General features: G+C 37.9%; 1 protein-coding gene across 4 annotated transcripts in view; it reads right to left on the bottom strand.

The window, feature by feature from the left end:
* The window catches only part of FTCDNL1 (formiminotransferase cyclodeaminase N-terminal like), a 38733-nt gene extending 19253 nt beyond the window's left edge, over window positions 1-19480 (bottom strand). For 2 of the 4 annotated variants that reach the window (XM_072418636.1, XM_072418633.1), the window contains exons 1-5: window positions 19391-19480; window positions 17111-17226; window positions 8905-9000; window positions 2669-2821; window positions 1217-1411 (exon numbers count right to left, since the gene is read on the bottom strand). In XM_072418636.1, coding sequence (XP_072274737.1) covers window positions 1217-1411; window positions 2669-2821; window positions 8905-9000; window positions 17111-17225 — 559 coding nt within the window. In that variant the 5' untranslated portion in view covers window position 17226; window positions 19391-19480. The other 2 variants (XM_072418634.1, XM_072418635.1) reach the window with 2 other exon arrangements.

Raw genomic sequence — 19480 nt, 5'->3', positions numbered from 1 at the left:
CGTGTGTATGTAGCCTAACACTGCTTGAAATGAAATGTAAATATTATAATGTGAAATGTAATAATATGTATCAGTTAATACTTGCATAATGGTGTGTATTTTATATTTGCCTGGATTTCAACAGAAAGTTGGGTCTTTTTTTTTTAAGGACATTTTGAGTAAAAAGTCAAGAGGGGAAGCTCTTCTTTTCCCTACTGATGACACCAGAAAGCTCTGATGGTGGTTTGTGGTGATTTCTTGAACACTGAGCATGCTTACTGTGTACAAACATGGAATGATTGACTGACATAACCCTCCATTTGTCTTACGAACAGATTATGAAGGTCTATGAAGTCATGAGTGAAATTTGCTTGAGAGGCCACCTTGAGATGCTGTAAGTGTTACTGTACCTTGGTGATTCTGGGCCAGAAAATGAATTTGCCTACCTGTGCTTCCACAAGGAAATCTGGAAGACATGCACTGCTCAGTTTATAAGGACCAGGGCTTAGAAATCCATTGCTACATTATGCATATCAATCACTTTGACAGGAAAAACAAATGCTCACTTCATTCTACAAATCACTGTAGCTCATTAGTGTTTCTTTTACCACAGGAATGGGGTAAGTGAAAGCCAATTTTACTATTTGTACGTGCAAACAAAACCTGTGATGAAGACTTTAGCTCTCATTCAAAGAGCAGCTTTGTGCAGCAATACAGATTTCTAACCAACAGTATAAAAAAGTCTCCTATATAAAGGCTTTGCTGCCAAACACTTCAAAAAAAAGTGTCCATGTATACTATGATAACCAATCAGCACAATATGGTTATGATGGCTTATTTTTGGTTACTTTTATCTTTTTTTTTTTTTTTTTACCCAGACCTACTGGTGAAATGTTGCAAGGCAGAAGCGTGAATCTATTTTGTTATATATCCATCTTGTGGGTTAAATCTGAACTCCAGGGTGCCGTCAGACTTGAAAAGTTGTATACCCCCCACCCCTTCTGTACTGAAATTGCCCACACTTTCATCTGCATTTATAGAAATGTATCTGATAGACCATTAAAAAAGATCATGTGCTAAGTAGCAGATAATATACATCAATGAAGTCAGCTTTATAGTACTTTTACAAATACTGTTACAATAGCAGTATCCATCAAGCCATTTTTTTTAAGTCCCATTAAACATTACCACAAGTACCCAAGAACAAAATGTAATTATCCAGAAATGCTGAACTAACCTGTTATTCCATGGCTTTGTGATGGTTTTGGTCCAATATCAGCTTTCATGGAGTCCACATGAATTTCTGATTTCTTCTTAAACCACCCAAGAGCTCTCCTCTTATCTGCCAAGCTCTTCATATCTGACTTGTCTGCATAGCCAAAGAGAAATACACTGCAGCCTGGCACAAGTGTGACCAGCTCTTCTGCAATACCTAAATATGTTTTTTTGTAAAATGAAAAGGAGTTAAGGATGGCATAAAACATAAGACAATTTAAACACTTACGGGCTTTATGTACAGAGTATCTGAATGCGCAAAAGCCCTAGTTACCTTCCATAGGTGAGGTGCACAATGTAGTGCAAAACTATGTAGTTGCTTTGGGCATCAAGTGCTCCTGATGTCTGCCATAGTAAAACTGCAGATGCGTAATATTTGACACACTTCAACTATAGATAGTTATCACAAAAATATAACTTATTTAGATTAATAATGTCACATAGTAGTATACATGTAATAGTAAACTGTATTGCTAGACAAAACTTTTGATAAAATGTGAACTTCTATTAAGTTTTTATTCCTTTTCTCGTTGGAAAGTTCACCAAACTATTAGTATTGGTGACCATTATCATCAACAGAACTTTAGGAAACATTCGCAATTTTAGAGTTGTCCCTAAAACAAAGGGTAAAGGGAAATCTTTAAAACGGGTCACTTGTTCAGGGTCTACTGTCTATGAAGGAAATTTACATTACTTCCTGCTACTTCCTTTTCCATCCTTGGGACAGTGAAGGGAAATTGCCCCCATGGTACACAGACAAAGGCAGACATTGACAAAAGAAAACCTTCCCTACTTAACCGCATTTATACTAAAATAAGAACTTCATATGTATAATACAGCACCGTTAGTGACTTTACTAGTGATTAGTAGCAAGCAAACCAAAAATGTTAGTTTCCATAAAACAGTCTATGCAGTTTGGAGCAGCTTTGGCTCTATGCCACTAATCTGCACTAAGCGTTTGAGTTAGTAAGTGGTAACTACCATTGCTGATTAATGTATGCAGTCTTGTGTTATGTCTAAGTTAATCCTCTATGTAATTGCTGCTATGAAGCCTTTTCATGATCACTAACTCACAAATAAGCTGCAAGCACAAGTACAATAGTGACATCTTGTGGTCTAATGCCTTATACAGTCATTTCTGTATGAAATAATACATTATAAAAAAGAATACAGGGGTTTTATGAAATTATACACCATGCTTTTATTGTACAGGCCAGCAAACCTAGGATTAAAATAGTGGCATATCAAAAGGTACCTAATAATAATAAATCAGAAAATATTACTCAGGAGGAAGTGCCTAAAGTCACAGTAACAGTTTCACAGTTAATTTTCTGATTAGATCAGCTGGATAACTTTCCAGGACCCCACCATAAATAAACTGATCTATATTACTGTGTCATATTGCAGAACTTACCTATTGCAATATCCCCACACTGTTCCAGTGTTATACTAGATAAAGGATAGATGGGTATCAGGTCAATAGCACCAAGACAGGGATGTATTCCATCATGTACAGATAAATTGATAGATGCAAAGCCTTCCACACAGGCAGACAGCACAGATTTACCTATATATACAAATGTAATTATTACATGTGCAGTTTAAGAAAAAATACTATATTAAAAGAAATGCCTCATCAAAATGTCTGATTTACAAATATTCTTTTGCAGCTAGCCCACGGGTTAAGGACATCCTACATACGGACGACTCCTAGATATGAACAAGGCTTTCCTGCTCGCTCATGTGCAGAACAGAGGCTTGATGGGGCAGTTTGCATGACTTGGAGCCTTTGGCTAAACACATTTGGGGGGGATCTTAAGAGCTGAGCGGATCTGTGGCATCTTGTAACTCTTTAATAACCAAGGCAAACTCTGTAGTTGTTTCTTTTTGCATATCGAAGCACAGCTTGCTCCAGAAGTTAATGAATGTCTAGGCGCCATAAAGTTTTTTTTTTTGCTTTGTTTGTGATTAACATACATTGAGGATTTTATACAGACACCATGCTGCCTAATAATAATGCATTGCATTTTATACTTATTAATCAGTGATTATTATTTCATCATGCTTACAGCATATATTTACACAAAGCTATTAAGACACTGTACCTTCAATACCATTGACCTACTCTACATTACCCCTCATCAAGGACAATGTAAGTCATTACCCCTCACAACCCTATTAATCGATACTACAGATCAAGTCTTAAATAATATATCTCATACATATTATTGATATGGACTAGCATGTTTAAATGAAATGAGTGTTATCATGTTTGTTCAATTAAGATCTATCATTTTGTTATGTTTGTTCAGTTAAGATCCACTATTTTGTTATGCTGTGTATGATAATCAAAAATGTTTTTTGAATAATGTATGTAAAACAACATACTGTTATATTTGACTGATTATCCCTTATGTCTTACACCTATACGGCATGTTTATAAAAGTTTACAGCTACCCCTGAGGAAGCCTAATGAGGGCGAAAAGCGTCGTGTAAAAAGCTGCGGGCACTTATCGATCGTCCAATCGCTCGTTTGTGTCGGCATACAGCCATTCCCCTATGATTTTGGATTTTTACAAATACCTGTACAGTAGGTGCTAAATGTCTAGTTACTATGTGATAATTGACTATTAATTGGACCAGAGACTGGCAAGTCCAATCATAATTTTTCTGCCTATATAGCAGAATATTAATGTTCATGTTTGATTTTTTTTGCCGAATATAAGTAATATTGCAAAAACCCTCTCTTTCTTGTTTATTATACACATTTGTTTTTTTTTTTTTTTTGCTTTGTTTGTGATTAACTTACTGTGGGCATTTTATACTGTAACTGACACCATGCTGCCTAATAATATGTTGAGACAAACATCTGTCCTAATTGCATTTATTAAAATATTGTACCTGTTCCCACTTGCATGCAAATTCAACTTAAGAACAAACCCACAGTCCCTATCTCGTATGTAACCCGGGGACTACCTGTACTTTGAATAACCTTTGATTGCTAAAAAAAATGGTAACGTAACAAGAATTTTTTTGAATCAAAATGGAAGGTTGTGTTCACAAAATAATGACATGCTCTATATATGGTAGATATATCTAAAACTGGTCCCCTACTGCTCCAGAATCTTTGGTTTTATTCACAGGCATTTTCACATTTTAGTTTCTCTAAAACCATGGTTAGACCTTTTCCACTACCCTATAGAAGCTTTGACTTCAAGCCAACAAAAGCTAGCCACCTATTTATTTCTTACAGCAAAGCTAACTCCAAATATTAAATTCCATTAAATTGTGGGACCCTTGGATTTAGTAATCCCTTATTAATCTGCTTGAAGTTTAGCTACTAAAAACATTTCCTTCAACCCCAGCCTAAGTACAACCTTTCTAATCCACCTCCCCCAGATTTTCCTTCCCATATGCAAGCCTAATAATTTCCTCACAACTTGATCACCTCGTCTCTCCTTTATGTGACTTTCAATTCATTTTCTTCTTCTTTCTCAGCCTCCTTAGATTTTAAGCTTAGCTACATTGTATTGAACCTCAAGTCCCCAACTACTACGAACTTATTGATGAGAACAGCAATTGTTAAAAGACCTCAAAAATGTACTGTATATGTCCTATAGATTTCTATTTGTTATGCTGTGCTATATAATGTATATTTGCCTTATACTGGTTTATTAGTCTGTCTACTTTTTCTTACTCAAACACAGATAAAAATATTGTTCCCAGAAATCATTATAAGAATTTGAAAGGCAAACATTTAGTGACATTCACTGCAATTTGTGCTGGCCAGTAGCCTGTTTTCCACCATCGTCTGTGCTATATTTTTTCACACTTCCTCATGGAATAATTATGCAGTTCTATTTCTCTAGCACTGCTTTTTGTCTGTATGTGACTATTCTAATCCTCCATTAACAGTGTATACTTCATAGGAACATTCCATGTGTGTTATAAAATAAAATAATATCAGGACATTGCTGCTAGAAACCTTGCAATGATTTATTATGTATGTAATAATATTGTATATTGTGTGACAGTTTATTTTAGGAAAGTAAAATCCAAGTCACAGCTGATTGTGTTGTGGGGGTGAAGGAGGAAAGCTGAGGGGGGATCTTTGCATAAACCCGATATATATTTTAAAGCTCTTGCTGGAGGTAGCAGCTCTATCAGTGCATAGATGCCCTCCTGTAAATTCCAGACATTGAGATCTGCACTGACACTTACAGGAGCCTTTCTTCTCTATCACAGAGAATGATCAGCCACACTATTTGTGTTTGTAGCACTTGTGATAAATGTATGGCACAGCCTTGCCTGTTTAAACATAATCTCACCTACAACTGAATACTAGATTGCTTTGGAGGTGCACCACATAATGCTTTCCTATATTTTCCAGGGATTGTGGTTGTGAGATCTCGGCACCAAATGCCCTGATGTGACCATTACAAGAGGACTCTATACACTGGAAAAGGAGAATGCAACAAGAGGAGTAGGAACAACCAAACCTCCAAGGGAGAGGTGAAAGCAGAGCCATAATCTGCGGAGATCTCACAACTACATCACCAAAAGATAAAAGCTAAAAGGTGACTCACTAAACACAGTGCAGTTACTCCCTTGCATTTATTATTTATAAATAATCAGGTTTCTAAACATCCAAGTCAACTAGTATTCTTCAACTAACACATAAACACTCCAACATGGAAACCTAGAAAGTAAACTAATAAACTTTTTCAACTTCAAGCTAGAGTTGTATAACACAATACCAAGCTGCAAGCCTATTCCAAAACTCCATTCCAAGATGGCTGGAGGGATTGTAACATTTCACCCCACACCATCATTTACCAGATCTTGTATCAGAGGCATACGTGGGCAAATTATGGTAAACAGAGTGAATAAATTCACTGATCTGACAATTACCAGACCTTCGGATCTGCTGTGAATTGCCATTGAACTACTATGCTTTTTGTGTGAGGTTTACTGGGAATTAATGTGGAGGCTTTGACTGTTCAGAAAGTTTCTCCAATAATAATTAAACATCTGTAGTTGTTTGTTAGTACTCTGTACACCTGTGTTTTTGTACAAGTAATAGAAAAAGACAGGAGGGGAAGCAAGGAAGGGCTAGATGCCAGTAGGCTAACCCTGACCAAGTCTAAACTCTTCAACTGCAGATTGACAGGTTTGCAGTGTTTTATTTTATCTTTTATCATCATTTATCGTCTTAGTATTTGTCATACAGTTGTCATTGCAATACAAACTGTATATATACCTATTTAATAAATAAATATCAAGAATACAATTCCAGTTTGCACCAAAATGCTAAGAAAATACATGTACAAATTTGTGTGTCCAAGTAAAGCATTTAACATTTTATGGGCTTTTCATTTCCCCAGCAAATGAAGTAATTTAATTAACAGCTTTTTCTTAATTCCCTTGGGATCTGTTTTTCACTTACTCAGCTAAAATAATGTTCACAAATGATGTTCCCGGATCTTGAAACAACAGCAAGAATATTTATTAAATCATGGTATGTCATACAGCACTTTATGGCCTATTCATTACATCCTGTGACTTCTTGCTCAGCACAACTCAATGCACAATGGCCCCAGGGATTGGGGACGTGCAGCAGCACACATGCCAAGTCATTTTCCCAAACAAAATAATAGAATTAAACAAAAGGGGATGGGTATAACTGGAGACATGTTGGATGTTCAACACATAGCAGAATTTTTTATGGCCACACCTATATTTTGCTATAAAAAGTTTATGTTTTTAGGATATACTTCAAAATGTTCCACTCTACAACCACATTCAAATTTGGCTATTTTTCAATCATATTTCTCATGTGAAATTGAGTGAGATCCCTATAAACTAAAAGTAGTCATGCATACTGGATCACATAACATATCTCTACAATGACCCAATGTTAATGTGCTGCAACATACATACAGTATATGCAGCCAAAACTCCATCTTGCCCGAAAGCCATCTTGGATTGAACCTTACAAACTGGTAATTAGTATGTTTATGTCTTAAAGCAGTAATAAGTTCCACTTCAAAATCGGTCATCTGTCAGCACAGGAGTTACATCATACCACAGGCCAATCAAGCTGGCTTAAGATCAAAACAATGAAAAGAGAAAGCAAGAAGATGGCCATTTAAATACCGGGTAATCTTGTCATGAGGGTATTTTTTTAGGCACTTTCAATTATAGGGTAACACCTGTCTCGCAGTTGTGCTCCTGCAATTTCACCCTTTTGCAAGTGACCCTGGTGGAGACTACAAGGGACCGACAGAAGCTGGAATTCAGCTGAAGTACATGCAAATAGACAGGAAGAAGCTAAATAAAGACAGCAGAACAGTAGTAATGAGATATAAAATGTGAAAATATGATAGTTTTTTATAATACACAGTATCAAACAATATCTAATCTGTTTGTAAGCAGGAAACGCTGAATTGTATTCATCAAGGTGCAATTACAATACAAAATAGTGAATTATGCATCAAAAGGAAGGCAGCCCCTATAACAAGATCTTGGGGGTTGATGCCTGTCAACTATACAATACCTGCCTATACGGGTAATAATTGCAGAACAATACGTCAATGGTTCTGCTCTACCAGTAGACACACTTGTCAGCGTGACAGATAAACACACTGCAGAATCACTGCTTTCATCTTGCTCAATATTTGGAGTACACTCTTCATATGAACATTTTGAATTTTTTGAACTTCAATACATATCTCACCTTTCCTCTGTAAATTATGTCTGTAACCTCACATTCTCTTGCAATCTCAATGCATCCCCTGAAGAAGCCTATCGGCGAAACGCGTTGGCTTGAGATGTACTGTTCTGCAAATATTAACCATATAGGCAGCTGTTGTATAGCTGACAGGCATCAACTCCCAAGATTTTCTTTTGAAGCTGCTTTCTTTTTGATATGTAATTCACTATTTCGTATTGCAATTTGCACCTTGTTATGAATTGATTGAAGAATACAATTTAATGTTTGCTGCTGAAAAAACCCAGCTTTTCCCTTTTTTTTCAATTCCTCTATCCACATCCAGTCTCTTCATTTGACAGTATGGCCCTTATTTATTAAAGTTCTCCAAGACTGGAGAGAATACACTTTCAACGGTGAAGCTGAGTAATTGAGCAAACCTGGAATGGATTTCCTAAAATCAAGCTATTTGTTAGCAAATGTTTTCAATCCTAGACAAGATCTATTCCAGGTTTGCTGGATCACCCAGCTTCACTGATGAAAGTGTATTCTCTCCAGCCTTGGAGAACTTAAATACATCAGAGCCTAAATCTCAAATTTTCACTGAGAATAAGTATGTATCATAGGAAAAGCTGACCAAAGTGACACATTGTTAGACAATTAGGCAGGTGCAATTTATAGTTATATTTTATATCATTCCTTTGTCACTTCCTGTAAAGATGTATTCAACATCATGAAGTTTTTCTAGGTACCTTATTTAGCAAACTTTAGCTGAACACTCTCTTTCTTGAAATTGTCAGCATCTGACTGGCTTCATGAATTCTCATTTCAAATTACAGCCAAAGATACCATGTGGTGAAAAGGTTAGATGAGATAATGCTGTTGTTAATATTTGTTTTTGTTGATTTATTATATAATACATTAAAATTGATCACACTCACCTATTTGTTCTCTGGTTGAAGCAATTGTGATCACTGACCTGTTGTAATCATAATTGGAGAACACATTTAAAACAGATGTATCTGGATGTTTCTGACCTGCCAAAAGAAAGTAAATTACATTTCTTCTTATAACAATTACAAATAATGAACCTTAATTTTGTGTGCTGTCTTTAGTCACTGAATGAATGTAAAGTATTTAGTTAGTGTGTAGATCAAATGAACAGAACACTGCAAATTCCAGCATTGCTGTATGAATTCAGCTGAACTATTAACATAAAGAAAGGCAATCAAAGGAAGTGACAACAAATCAGCAATTTCTCCAATGCTAGAAAGGCCAAAAACATATTTAATTTACAACTGTAAACTCCTGACTAATGTAGAATGCAAAGAGTGTAAAACCTGTCCAGAAACAAACCTAAAGATTTCCATTAATGACCTTTCTTTCTGCCTGGCTGTCATGGCACAGTGTCCTGGCATCAGTTTTCTGAATCACGGATCTGCAGCAAGTGTATAGATATGGAACTCTTCAATAGATATGGACCTTTCTCCAATGTCATTTGCTGCATGTTTGTCCAGGTCTGTGGCTTAGAGGTAGTGAAATCAGATAAAGTATAGACAGCTACCATTTTCAAGAGGAGGATACCTGTGGCAGTGGCTTAAAGTAGAACTAAACCTGCAATACTCATCTATTCCAATTTCATTGAATAGTATGACGTAACTCCCAGGCGGGTCCGGGGGGATTCATTCCTTTCTGGCATGCATAAAGAAAGCCAGGATTGCTGGGCTTCCCTGGCAACCAATTCATGTGCAAATATGACAGCTGACATAACCAAAAACACAAAAAACTCATGCATGCACCATTTTGCCAGCCTTCTCGTTGGCTATGAAGAGTCATATGTATTGTCGGACATTACAAAATTACATTTAATAGAATTAAAAAAAAAAAACAGGCTTATACAGCTTTTTAAAGCATTTCGCTTATAAAATATTATTCCACATACATTATATGGGTATTAATAGTTTATAACCTATATGTCCAAGCAAACATCTCCAGTAACACAGTTTAACATCATTTAAATAACATGTAAATGATAAAATGTATAAATATGTCTATTTACCTTTCTCACTATGGGCAAGATTTATTTAGGCTCTCCAAGGCTGGAGAGGAAGCATTTTCATCAGTGAAGTTGGGTGATCCAGCAATACTGAAATGTATCTAACAAATAGCAAATTACTTTTAGGAAATCCATTCCAGGTTTGCTGGATCACCCAGCTTCACTGATGAAAGTGTATCTTCTCCGGCCTTGGAAAGATTTAATAAATCAGGTCCAGTGTTTGAATATGTGTAATTATCTGTGTAAAACAAGAATAGAAGTAGCATCACTTACTGCCAGTTGCTTTCATTTAGATATTGTACTCACAAAGGATTCGTAGGGTTAACTACAAAGTTCTGAATATGGAACAGTTTTTGTTTGGACAGTTGGGCAGTTGCTGATGGCTAACAATGGATTCCCTTGATAACAACTTCTGAGCGTGACTATAATTATTCTTTACCCAAGTAGGTTTGTTCCCCAGCATTCATCGTGGAGTGTTCCAGTAAACCTAACCACAAATCTTCATAGTGCAAGTAAGATCTGGCTGCCTAAGGATCTTTCTGACTAAAAACTGTATTACAAACATGTACAATTGCCTTGAGCGTTTACATAGATTCCCACTGCCGGCAAAAACATTAGTGATTGGCCAGGAAAAATCCAACCTAACCAACTTTCTTCTAGGAAAACATAGGGATGTTTGCTGTGGTCTGGTAACGCTTACAGACTTGACAGAATTATGGCCAGATCAAGCAAACTTTCTATAATGTGTGTAGGCTACTTAATATCTTCCTCCACAATTAAAGAGTTAAGTACACTTAGCTAGCTGGAAATGAGTTGTGTTCTATAGAAGCAGAGACAGCAGGGCCAATACACATTTAAAGTGGAGTTTAATTTTAAAATAAAGATTATATAGTGATCTAGAAATGTTAATTGTACTTAGTAACCAGAAGATGTACCTTTTGCTTTAAAATCCTCCTAAATAAAAGCAGTGCACTCCCTGACACTTGGATTTACCTGGATACTTTATTTTATAGCCATTTAGCTATATATCTTCAGTGTGAGATCACCTAATGCAGTGGTCACCAACCTTTCTGACATCACAGACCACTAAAATCACGAAACTCGGACCGCGCATGCGTGGGGAACCGTGCTTCACTCAAAAGGGAAGAAACTTCCCCCAGAGTGACGTCATGATGCCAGAACCTGCCTACTCTCCATCGCAGGCACAGACCTGGTTGCTAAATTCCAGGGGGGACAGAAGCGCAGGGCTGTGGATGCAACAAAAGTTGTGTCCACAGCCTTGCGCTTCTGTTCCTCCAGGATGTTTAGCAAGCAGGTCTGTGCCTGCCATTGGAGAGTGGACTGGTTGTGTCCATACGGGGGACAGAGCCACGGACCACCAAAATTTTCTCACGGACCACTGGTTGGCGACCGCTGATCTAATGCACTGCTGCCTCTTTGCTGGTCTCACAAGATTTTGCAGTGCAGTGCAAAGATCTTCCTGCTTTTGCTTCATGCATTCTGTAGACCTATGCTTTCTTCACCTTCATGCAGCTTCTTGGTCATTACCCAAGGAATCACCATTCCATTCAGTGCCGCCATCTTCTTTCTTCTGGGTTCTTCCTCATGTCATTAAAACTCAAAGGCGATGACACATGCCAAATCTCAGACATGCGCAGAAGGGATGTGGGAAAATTATCATGTGGGAAATTATGAGATGAAGCTTTGCTGACTTCAACCATCCAATCATTTTCAAGAAAAAAACATTTCTTTGTAGATTTCTTGTGTGTGTGATTGGATGTTCTTTGCAAAGTAAACTATCACCACAGCCAAGTGAATTATTCCTTGTAAGGTAATAAAAACTTTTGGTATGTGACCAGCCTAAATCCCTTTGGTAAATTACCCTCACCATACTGTAGCTTTGTAGGAGCGTTGTCATCCTAGGACGCTCTTCTGATTTTGACTACAAATACTTTCCCTTCTCCTCATTCTGTATTCTGAAGTTCACGGAAGACAGTTATACATTATTAATGTTTTTTATTATTATTTAATATTAATTATCATAATTTCAAGGAAGATATAAGAACATGGTATTCCTGAGAGGAAATCAGGTAAGTTTACGTTTACAGAAAAAAAATGCAGCCATCACAATATGCCATTTTTAGTGAGAAGATTCTATAGCTAAATTCTGCATGAAAGATATGTATGACAACATACATTGTAATGAGCTTCTAGTAGAAATTGTAGAATGTTTCTTCATATCACTCCAGTTGTTCCATCAATGATTAAACTGTAAAATAATGTCTCATTCTAATAAATGAAAAAGTATATGTAATGTCCGGCATATAACACGCCATCAGAGCACTATTTTCTCAAGGCAATTCAGGGAAAAACATTTTCTGACAATTTGTAAAAGCTCCATCCAAGAAAAAGAACAAGAACACTAACAAATGCAGGCGAAATTTGCTGTCAGCGTGATCCTCTGCAGAAGTAAATTGTTTTGTCTGCGTAATGGAGTATAATAGCTGTAATTTCACTTGAACTGCAGCCACTAATAAGACTAAGAAGTGTTCCTCTAAGGCTCGGGGTATCCCAGCAGCACACGGCTGGCAGATTGCAGGGTGCAATCGCTTAATCACTAGGCTGATAACCTAATCCTATAAAACAACTAAGGAGCCAAGGAAATAAAAGATTGGCCTCCACTGATTTGCCAGGCAGTGAAGTTGTGTTAAGTAAACTGAAAAGTGTAATGAATACTATGGTGGGTTGTTCAGAGGCAAAAACATGGGCCACTGCCAGTCACTGAAGGGGAATCAGCAGTATGGGTACTTGGTTAGTTGGGAAAACCTATATTAATGGTAACTTCAATGTAGATTAAATGATCATTTATTGTCTCTTTAAATGTATTTCAAACTATTTCTCTTGATAGCTTCAAATACAAAGTTTGCTTCCGGTTTATACATTACAGAATGATTGTGGTTTACAGTTTTTTGAAAAAGCAATAAATATGAATTCCCTAGGTACTTATTGTTCAACCCTTGGATCCCAGCAGTCTGCAGCAGGAGCATCAATTTGTAAAGATAAATGAGCAGTGGACTCTACTAGTCTCATGCAGGATGTCCCCAATCTCCAAATATTCATACAGCATGTCTCCAATCTCTAAGTGTAGTATGTCCATAGTCTCTGGCCATCATTTCCTATAGTCTGCAATATCTGACATCTTTGTTGATGTCCAAGGCTACAGTTTTGAGTTAGGAAGTTGATAGCTGTTGCTGTTACCAACTTATCCTGCCAACAAACTAATATGGTACAATATGTTCATTTTAGGCAGGAAGAATCTGTATTTATTACTTCCTTATGAATATATAGAAGAACACGTAAGATACATCAAAAACAAATTTATGGCACCTTTGCCATAAAAGCTTGGAATGGAAGAACCACAATCTCTTGCAAAACTTGCAGTTCGGCAAGCATCTTGCAACCCCTCCCCGGGGTTTGTTGAGTCACTCTATTTTAAAAAGAGTAAAGGTACAAATAGACTAAAGTAGATGACAACCCTTTACAATTAACTCGCTCAGGTTTATATGCTTTACTATAAAAATATACTATATATACACACATGTACCTATTTTATTATTCATAGTGGTCTCATGACCTCAGAGATCTCCTTCTGTACTCCTCTCTGTTGGGTAGTAGGTGACCACTAGAATATAAGGTGCTCTAATTTAGAGCAAGGAAGTGAAGAATACGATGATGACTTTTCTATGTTAAAGAAGGAGTCATATTGTAAGTTTTTAAGGAGGAATACAGAACAAAAAGCCTGACAACACTGCTGAAATTTCAAAGAAAGTTTTGCAGCGTGGTCAGCTCCTCATTGGAAACATGCATTCATTAGAAAATTGTCAAGATCAATAAGTAAAAACAAAAGAAAACAAGGGAAGGAACACAATGGACTCTATTTATAAACCAGGGAATTTGACATTCCCTCAAACATTTCCTCATGGGAATCTCCCAGGTCCATGTGTTTTAATGGCAGTACATAATTGCCACCAGAAAATGTTTTACAGATAGATGTTTGTCCTTTTCAACTCTCCTCCTTTAATGTGAACTTCTGCTACAATATCTTAATGGCTTTTACCTTTCTGCCAAAAAACACAAAGAAGATGAGTGGGCAGCTTTGTCTCACTGCAATGCCCCCTCAAAGACTTTCTCTAAACAGTAACACTAACATTTACCAGCACTAGTAATACAGTATTATCATCAAATATTAAGCGATGTTAGTATTAAATACTATAAATATATAAATTAGCATCAAGCAGCTCTTTATCATGTGGGGCATTGTAGCAAGCTATAGGAAATAAATTTTTTTTTAGGATTGTTTTACACCCCAAAGATGCTCAACTCATATTAGCATGTTAGATTGTTTGTAGCCCCCATCTCCGCAAATAAGCAGTCTGTTTCTATTGACTGGGAATTTACACCATTAAAAAAAAATTGGTAAAAACTAAAAATTAAGAGCCTGAGGCATTTTGCAGCAAATATTCTTTATGATGTTTCTTTATGTCCTAAATGAGAGGATCTAATTTGTGAGTGATGAGGCAATGATTCTGTCAATCTGGCTCCCATAAAAACTTATGGGCAATACAAAAGTTCACCACAATAGCTTTTAGAGAGAGCTTTGTGAGGAAGTAAGGCATTATTCCTAGTTCAGTTGGAAGGAAAACAGGAAACAAATATGTTCTTATAAATGAAAAAACCTTTCATTTTTTGTAGCCTAATGTTGGTCAAGATTTAGAGGAAATGGGTGGCTTTGTGTTCATTCACCAATTCTGAGATACAAACCACATGGACTTAATTATGTAATATTTCATCACTAACCATGATAACGGAAACTATGATTCTTAAAAGCCTGACTGCAAAGACACTGGCTGCTTGAAATTCTAAGTGACATTTCATAGAATTGGAGCCTTTATGACGATGAAGAACTTTGGGTCTTCCACAATACAGTGCAAAAGTCTTAAGCAGATGTGAAAAAAATGCTGTAAAGTAAGAATGTTTTCAAAGATATAAATGTATATTGCCTATTCTGATCATTTTACAAAATGCAAAAGAAAAATGTAAGTCAAATCAATTCCAATGCATAAAGTTGAGGACATTGTATGACTACTAATACAAGAGAACTAAAGAAAAAGCAGAATTGAACCTTTTCAAATGGGACTTTAAATTGGCCTTAAGAAGTATAAATAATTAATTGAATTGCAAGTTGCAAAAAACGCATAATCATTTATTTCAATAATATTTAAAAATAAATATATAAAATCAAAGTGAACAAAGCACAGAAAAGTGTTTTCTTTAATTCTGCTGTTCTAATAATCTATTGAGATGTGGCCTGGTTATCACTGGCCCTTGGCTCTATTTTAATTATTCTGTAGGATTATAGTCAGGCGTACCATAACCAATTATACCAAAAAGATCATCATTTTCATATGTAGGTTGTAACACAGTCATTATGTGAAACAGAAATAGCTGTGTAGGAGGCTTAAAACTGGGAGGGGAACAGCCAAACTCTGCCACAAAGACGGAACCAAGCTTGTGGAGGACGGTTTCATGTCACAGGTCACACATCATGGTAAGACTGAGCACAGCTACAAGACACAAGATACATAAATTACATCAGCACGGTCTCTCCCAGGCAAAGGATTTTTGGACAAGCATAAGGAAATGGGCAACTGGTAGCTGCAGTGGTTGGCCAAGGAAAATTTTACCGGCAGATCAAAGAAACATCATTGAACCCGTTGAAATCGGTGAACATTAGGAAAAGCCGTCAGCTCAGAACTGGCAGAAACTCATGAGACCCAGGTACTTCCATCTACTGTCCAGAGAAGTTCTTCATGGAAGAATTGTGGCCAAAAACAACAGGGTTCTCCCCAGGCACTTTTAGCTGGGCGCACCACCCGGCACTTTTCAGCACCCACCCGGCTGTTTTTGGGTGGTTACCAAAGAGTTTGTCCACAATACAGGGGCTGCCACCCACCTAAAATTGCTTCCCACCCGGCTTAAAAAAATTTCTGGGTTGAGCACTGAACCATATATCTGACTAAGATGAAAAGCCAAGTGGCTCTATGCACAAAAGCAAATAAAACTGCAGAATGGCAGAAAATTGGCATCATGTACTGTAGACTGATAAATCCAAATCTGTGAACTATTTGTCTGTTTGTTCACCAAAAGGCTGGGGAGCAATACAATAATATGAGCCTGCAGGCAATAGTGAAGCATGGTGAAGGTTCCTTGCAAGTCAAGTTTGGGGCTGCACTTCTGACCAATTCCATGAACATTTCTGCAAATGGAATCGGTCAAAGTAGAATTAAAGTTCCACATTAAAAGTTCAGAATCAAGCAAGGATTTATTGTGATAGGGGACAGGCAATGCCCCTTCTTCTTGAAGGAACAGAAAAAAGAAGAGAAGAACATGGCGGCACCCAAGGAACAAGAGCAAGGGCGTACACACTGGGATTAGTTCCACTTTAATAGTGTCCTAAATGCTGAGAAATACAAGCAAATACCTATCCATCATACAATACCATAAGTGGGGCACCTAACTGCCCAAAATTTTTTTTGCAACAGGAAAATGACACCAAACACAAGAGAGAAGGTAGTTCATAAAACATTGAGACTCTGGATTCTGGATGTCTTAAAAGAGTCTCTGCAGTGCTTTCCGGGTGAACAATTAGCCCACAGACTTGGAGCAATTCTAAGTTCACAAAGAGGTGCAGTGACAGCCCAGGATTGAGCGAGGGAACTTTCCTCCATTCTTTTTTTGTCAATGTGATTAGTGTCCAATCACCTCCTCACCTCCTGCAGGGATCCTTAATTTGTACTGAACATAAGTTCATGGTCACTAAAGTGACTGTGACTTTGGACTGAATTTTAGAATTGTGAGCTACAGAAAATAATGAAAGTGGTCATGTCAAATCGCTGAAAATCTGCTTACAGTTATTTTCTTTTCTAAAAAAAAATTCATTATGCTATTTGTTATAATCTATAAAACAGTTTATTCATTGATTTTAGAATCAGCATCTTCCCATTAATTCTTATGTAATATTGCATACTCACCACGACTGTCAAACAAAGCAGCCCTTGCAATTCTCTCAATGATTTCTTTATTCCTGGCCTCAGATACGTTCAGCAGACAGGCCGCTAAAGACATTCCAACTTTTCTTGATGCCATTCTGTAATTCAATAAGGTAAAGGGGACTTTACTGACCCATATACTCTGTCCGTTCTATTAACTACCAAAGAAGACATTTGTTGTAAGTTGTTTCAGTGTATCCAAACACAAAAAAGGAGTTACAAGACACTTTTGATGGTATATTAAACAAACCAAAAGTAAGCAAATATGAGAAGAGTGTTGTTGGGTTTACATACATTTTAAGACCTGTAAAGCTCTGTGCTTTCGATAATACTATGGAGAATTCACCCTGCAGTTATTGAAGACTTTCTCCTCCCAGCTTAGATGAGGGGACAATGATGAGGCATGCCGGACAGTATAAAGGTGTGAGGGAGTTAATTCTGGCCCAGTTGCCCTAAGGGAGGCTGGGATGCACAGGGTATCCTAACTTCCTATGCTGTGCTGCACGCGCAGGATCTCTTTAAAGCAGCAGTCGCCAACCTTTTTGGTCCCGCAGACCACTAAAATTAATGACTCCTGATCGCGCATGCACGGGGAGCCGGTTGTCAATTAAAGGGGAGAAACCTCGCCCATAGTGACATCACAACAACTCCCCACACTCTGCCAGCGCAGATCTGAGCCTGCGATGGGAGAGTGGGCGGGTTGTGTCGTGAACCTGAGCCAGAGATTTGCACGGGGACGTAGTCCGCAGCTCTGGCCAGTGAGTCCCCCCAGCGGGGTCCTTTACCTATCCCTGCTCGGGGGTGCACCGACCAGAGCCGTGGACCCCCAAAATCTTCTCCGGTTGGCGACCGCTGCTTTAAAGCCAGTGCATAGACTATAAGACCTAGCTAGAGCAGGGATATCCAACTCCATTTCCTTTTACTATTTTAATCTAGGTAAGGTATGGTCTTTTTATAAATACTTTGGCCACCCATTTTTTGTGCTCTCTCAATGCATAAAAACCAAAGCCCAATCTGCAACCTAGTGGCCAATTTTTAATAAGCACGGAAGTCATTTAAGTAAATGCTAAACCTTCTACACTCATCTGAACAAAATAAAAAAGCCTAAATGTGGGTGAATTGATGAGTGAATAATAAATAGACCTCAGAGTCAGCAGATGACTGCATATGAATATCCCGACCTGTATAGGGCCCCTGAGATGGACACCCCTGACCTACAAAGTAGCAATCCACCTGAAAGCAGAACGGGTCAGGTTTAGGAGAAACCAGCGCTCGGTTCTTGTTCTCCTATGCCGGTCTGTATTTAATGTACAAGAAGAAAGAGTATATGCCAGAGGACAGTGCTTGAATTCCTACTGTAGAAGTTGCCAAGCCATTCAAGAAAACTAAATGGAGAAGGAAGAAAAGCAGCTTTCTATGCATGTGCGGGGGAGCAGCAGTTTATTATACAGGAGGGAAAGTAGACTGGTGGGTGTGGACTGAAATAGCACCCCTACCAATAGGTGGAGCTCTAAACAACTCATTTGTGGTTAAAAACAGCGCTGCCTGTACAAAAATGTACTGCAGGATTTTTGCCATAGAAAACAAAAGGGGTAGAAGAGCAAACTAGCAGCTGGGCTGTCAGTGCTGGATAAAGTGCAACTAAAGCTGCAGGACTTACCTAAGTAAATGTCCTTACTTCTTCCGCCCGGCGACAATTTTTGTCCATCTTGATTGGCCAAGCTGTGGCGGCATTCCTCCATTGCTGGCACAGGCAATGGAAGTCGGGATTGGCAGCCAAAGCTGAAGCTGCGCATGCACAACACTGTGATTGGGCAGGGAAGTCATGTGATTACAGAAGGCACTTCCTGTCTGATCCTTTGTGGGGCTTTACTTCTATATTAATTTTGCAGGGCCAGGGTCCCCAAGTTTAGTTTTAAAGTATAACTGCCCCCAGTTACCCTGGGTGTCCATCTTCTCCAATAGGGTCAATTTGGGGCCTCTACTTTTAACCAAAAACTGTCTTTTTTTTAAACACATGTAGGAAAAGCTCTGTAATTAAATATTCAAACAACAGCTATTTATTTGCCCCAGAGGGGGTAATACCACTTCCTGCAGTCTGTCAGGTTACACAACCTACAAAATCACGTGACATTTCCCGCCCTGACCTCTGTATAGACCATAACTATAACCTGAGCCTTATATTCAGGACAGAAAAAAGTCATCATGGGGTCTCGGAAAGGCTCAATGACTAAATAAACCGAGCAGAACCCAAAGCTTTACCTTCTATCCTCTGACCCGATACACACAGCTCCGAAGTTATGTATAGAGAGTCATGAGGGGACGTCTCTGCTCCTACAGCGCCATCTTGTG

Source organism: Pyxicephalus adspersus, chromosome 7, assembly GCF_032062135.1.
Source record: "Pyxicephalus adspersus chromosome 7, UCB_Pads_2.0, whole genome shotgun sequence".
NCBI classification, from domain to species: domain Eukaryota; kingdom Metazoa; phylum Chordata; class Amphibia; order Anura; family Pyxicephalidae; genus Pyxicephalus; species Pyxicephalus adspersus.
The sequence above is the reverse complement of the archived record's forward strand: the minus strand, read 5'-3'. Positions and strand labels throughout refer to the sequence as shown.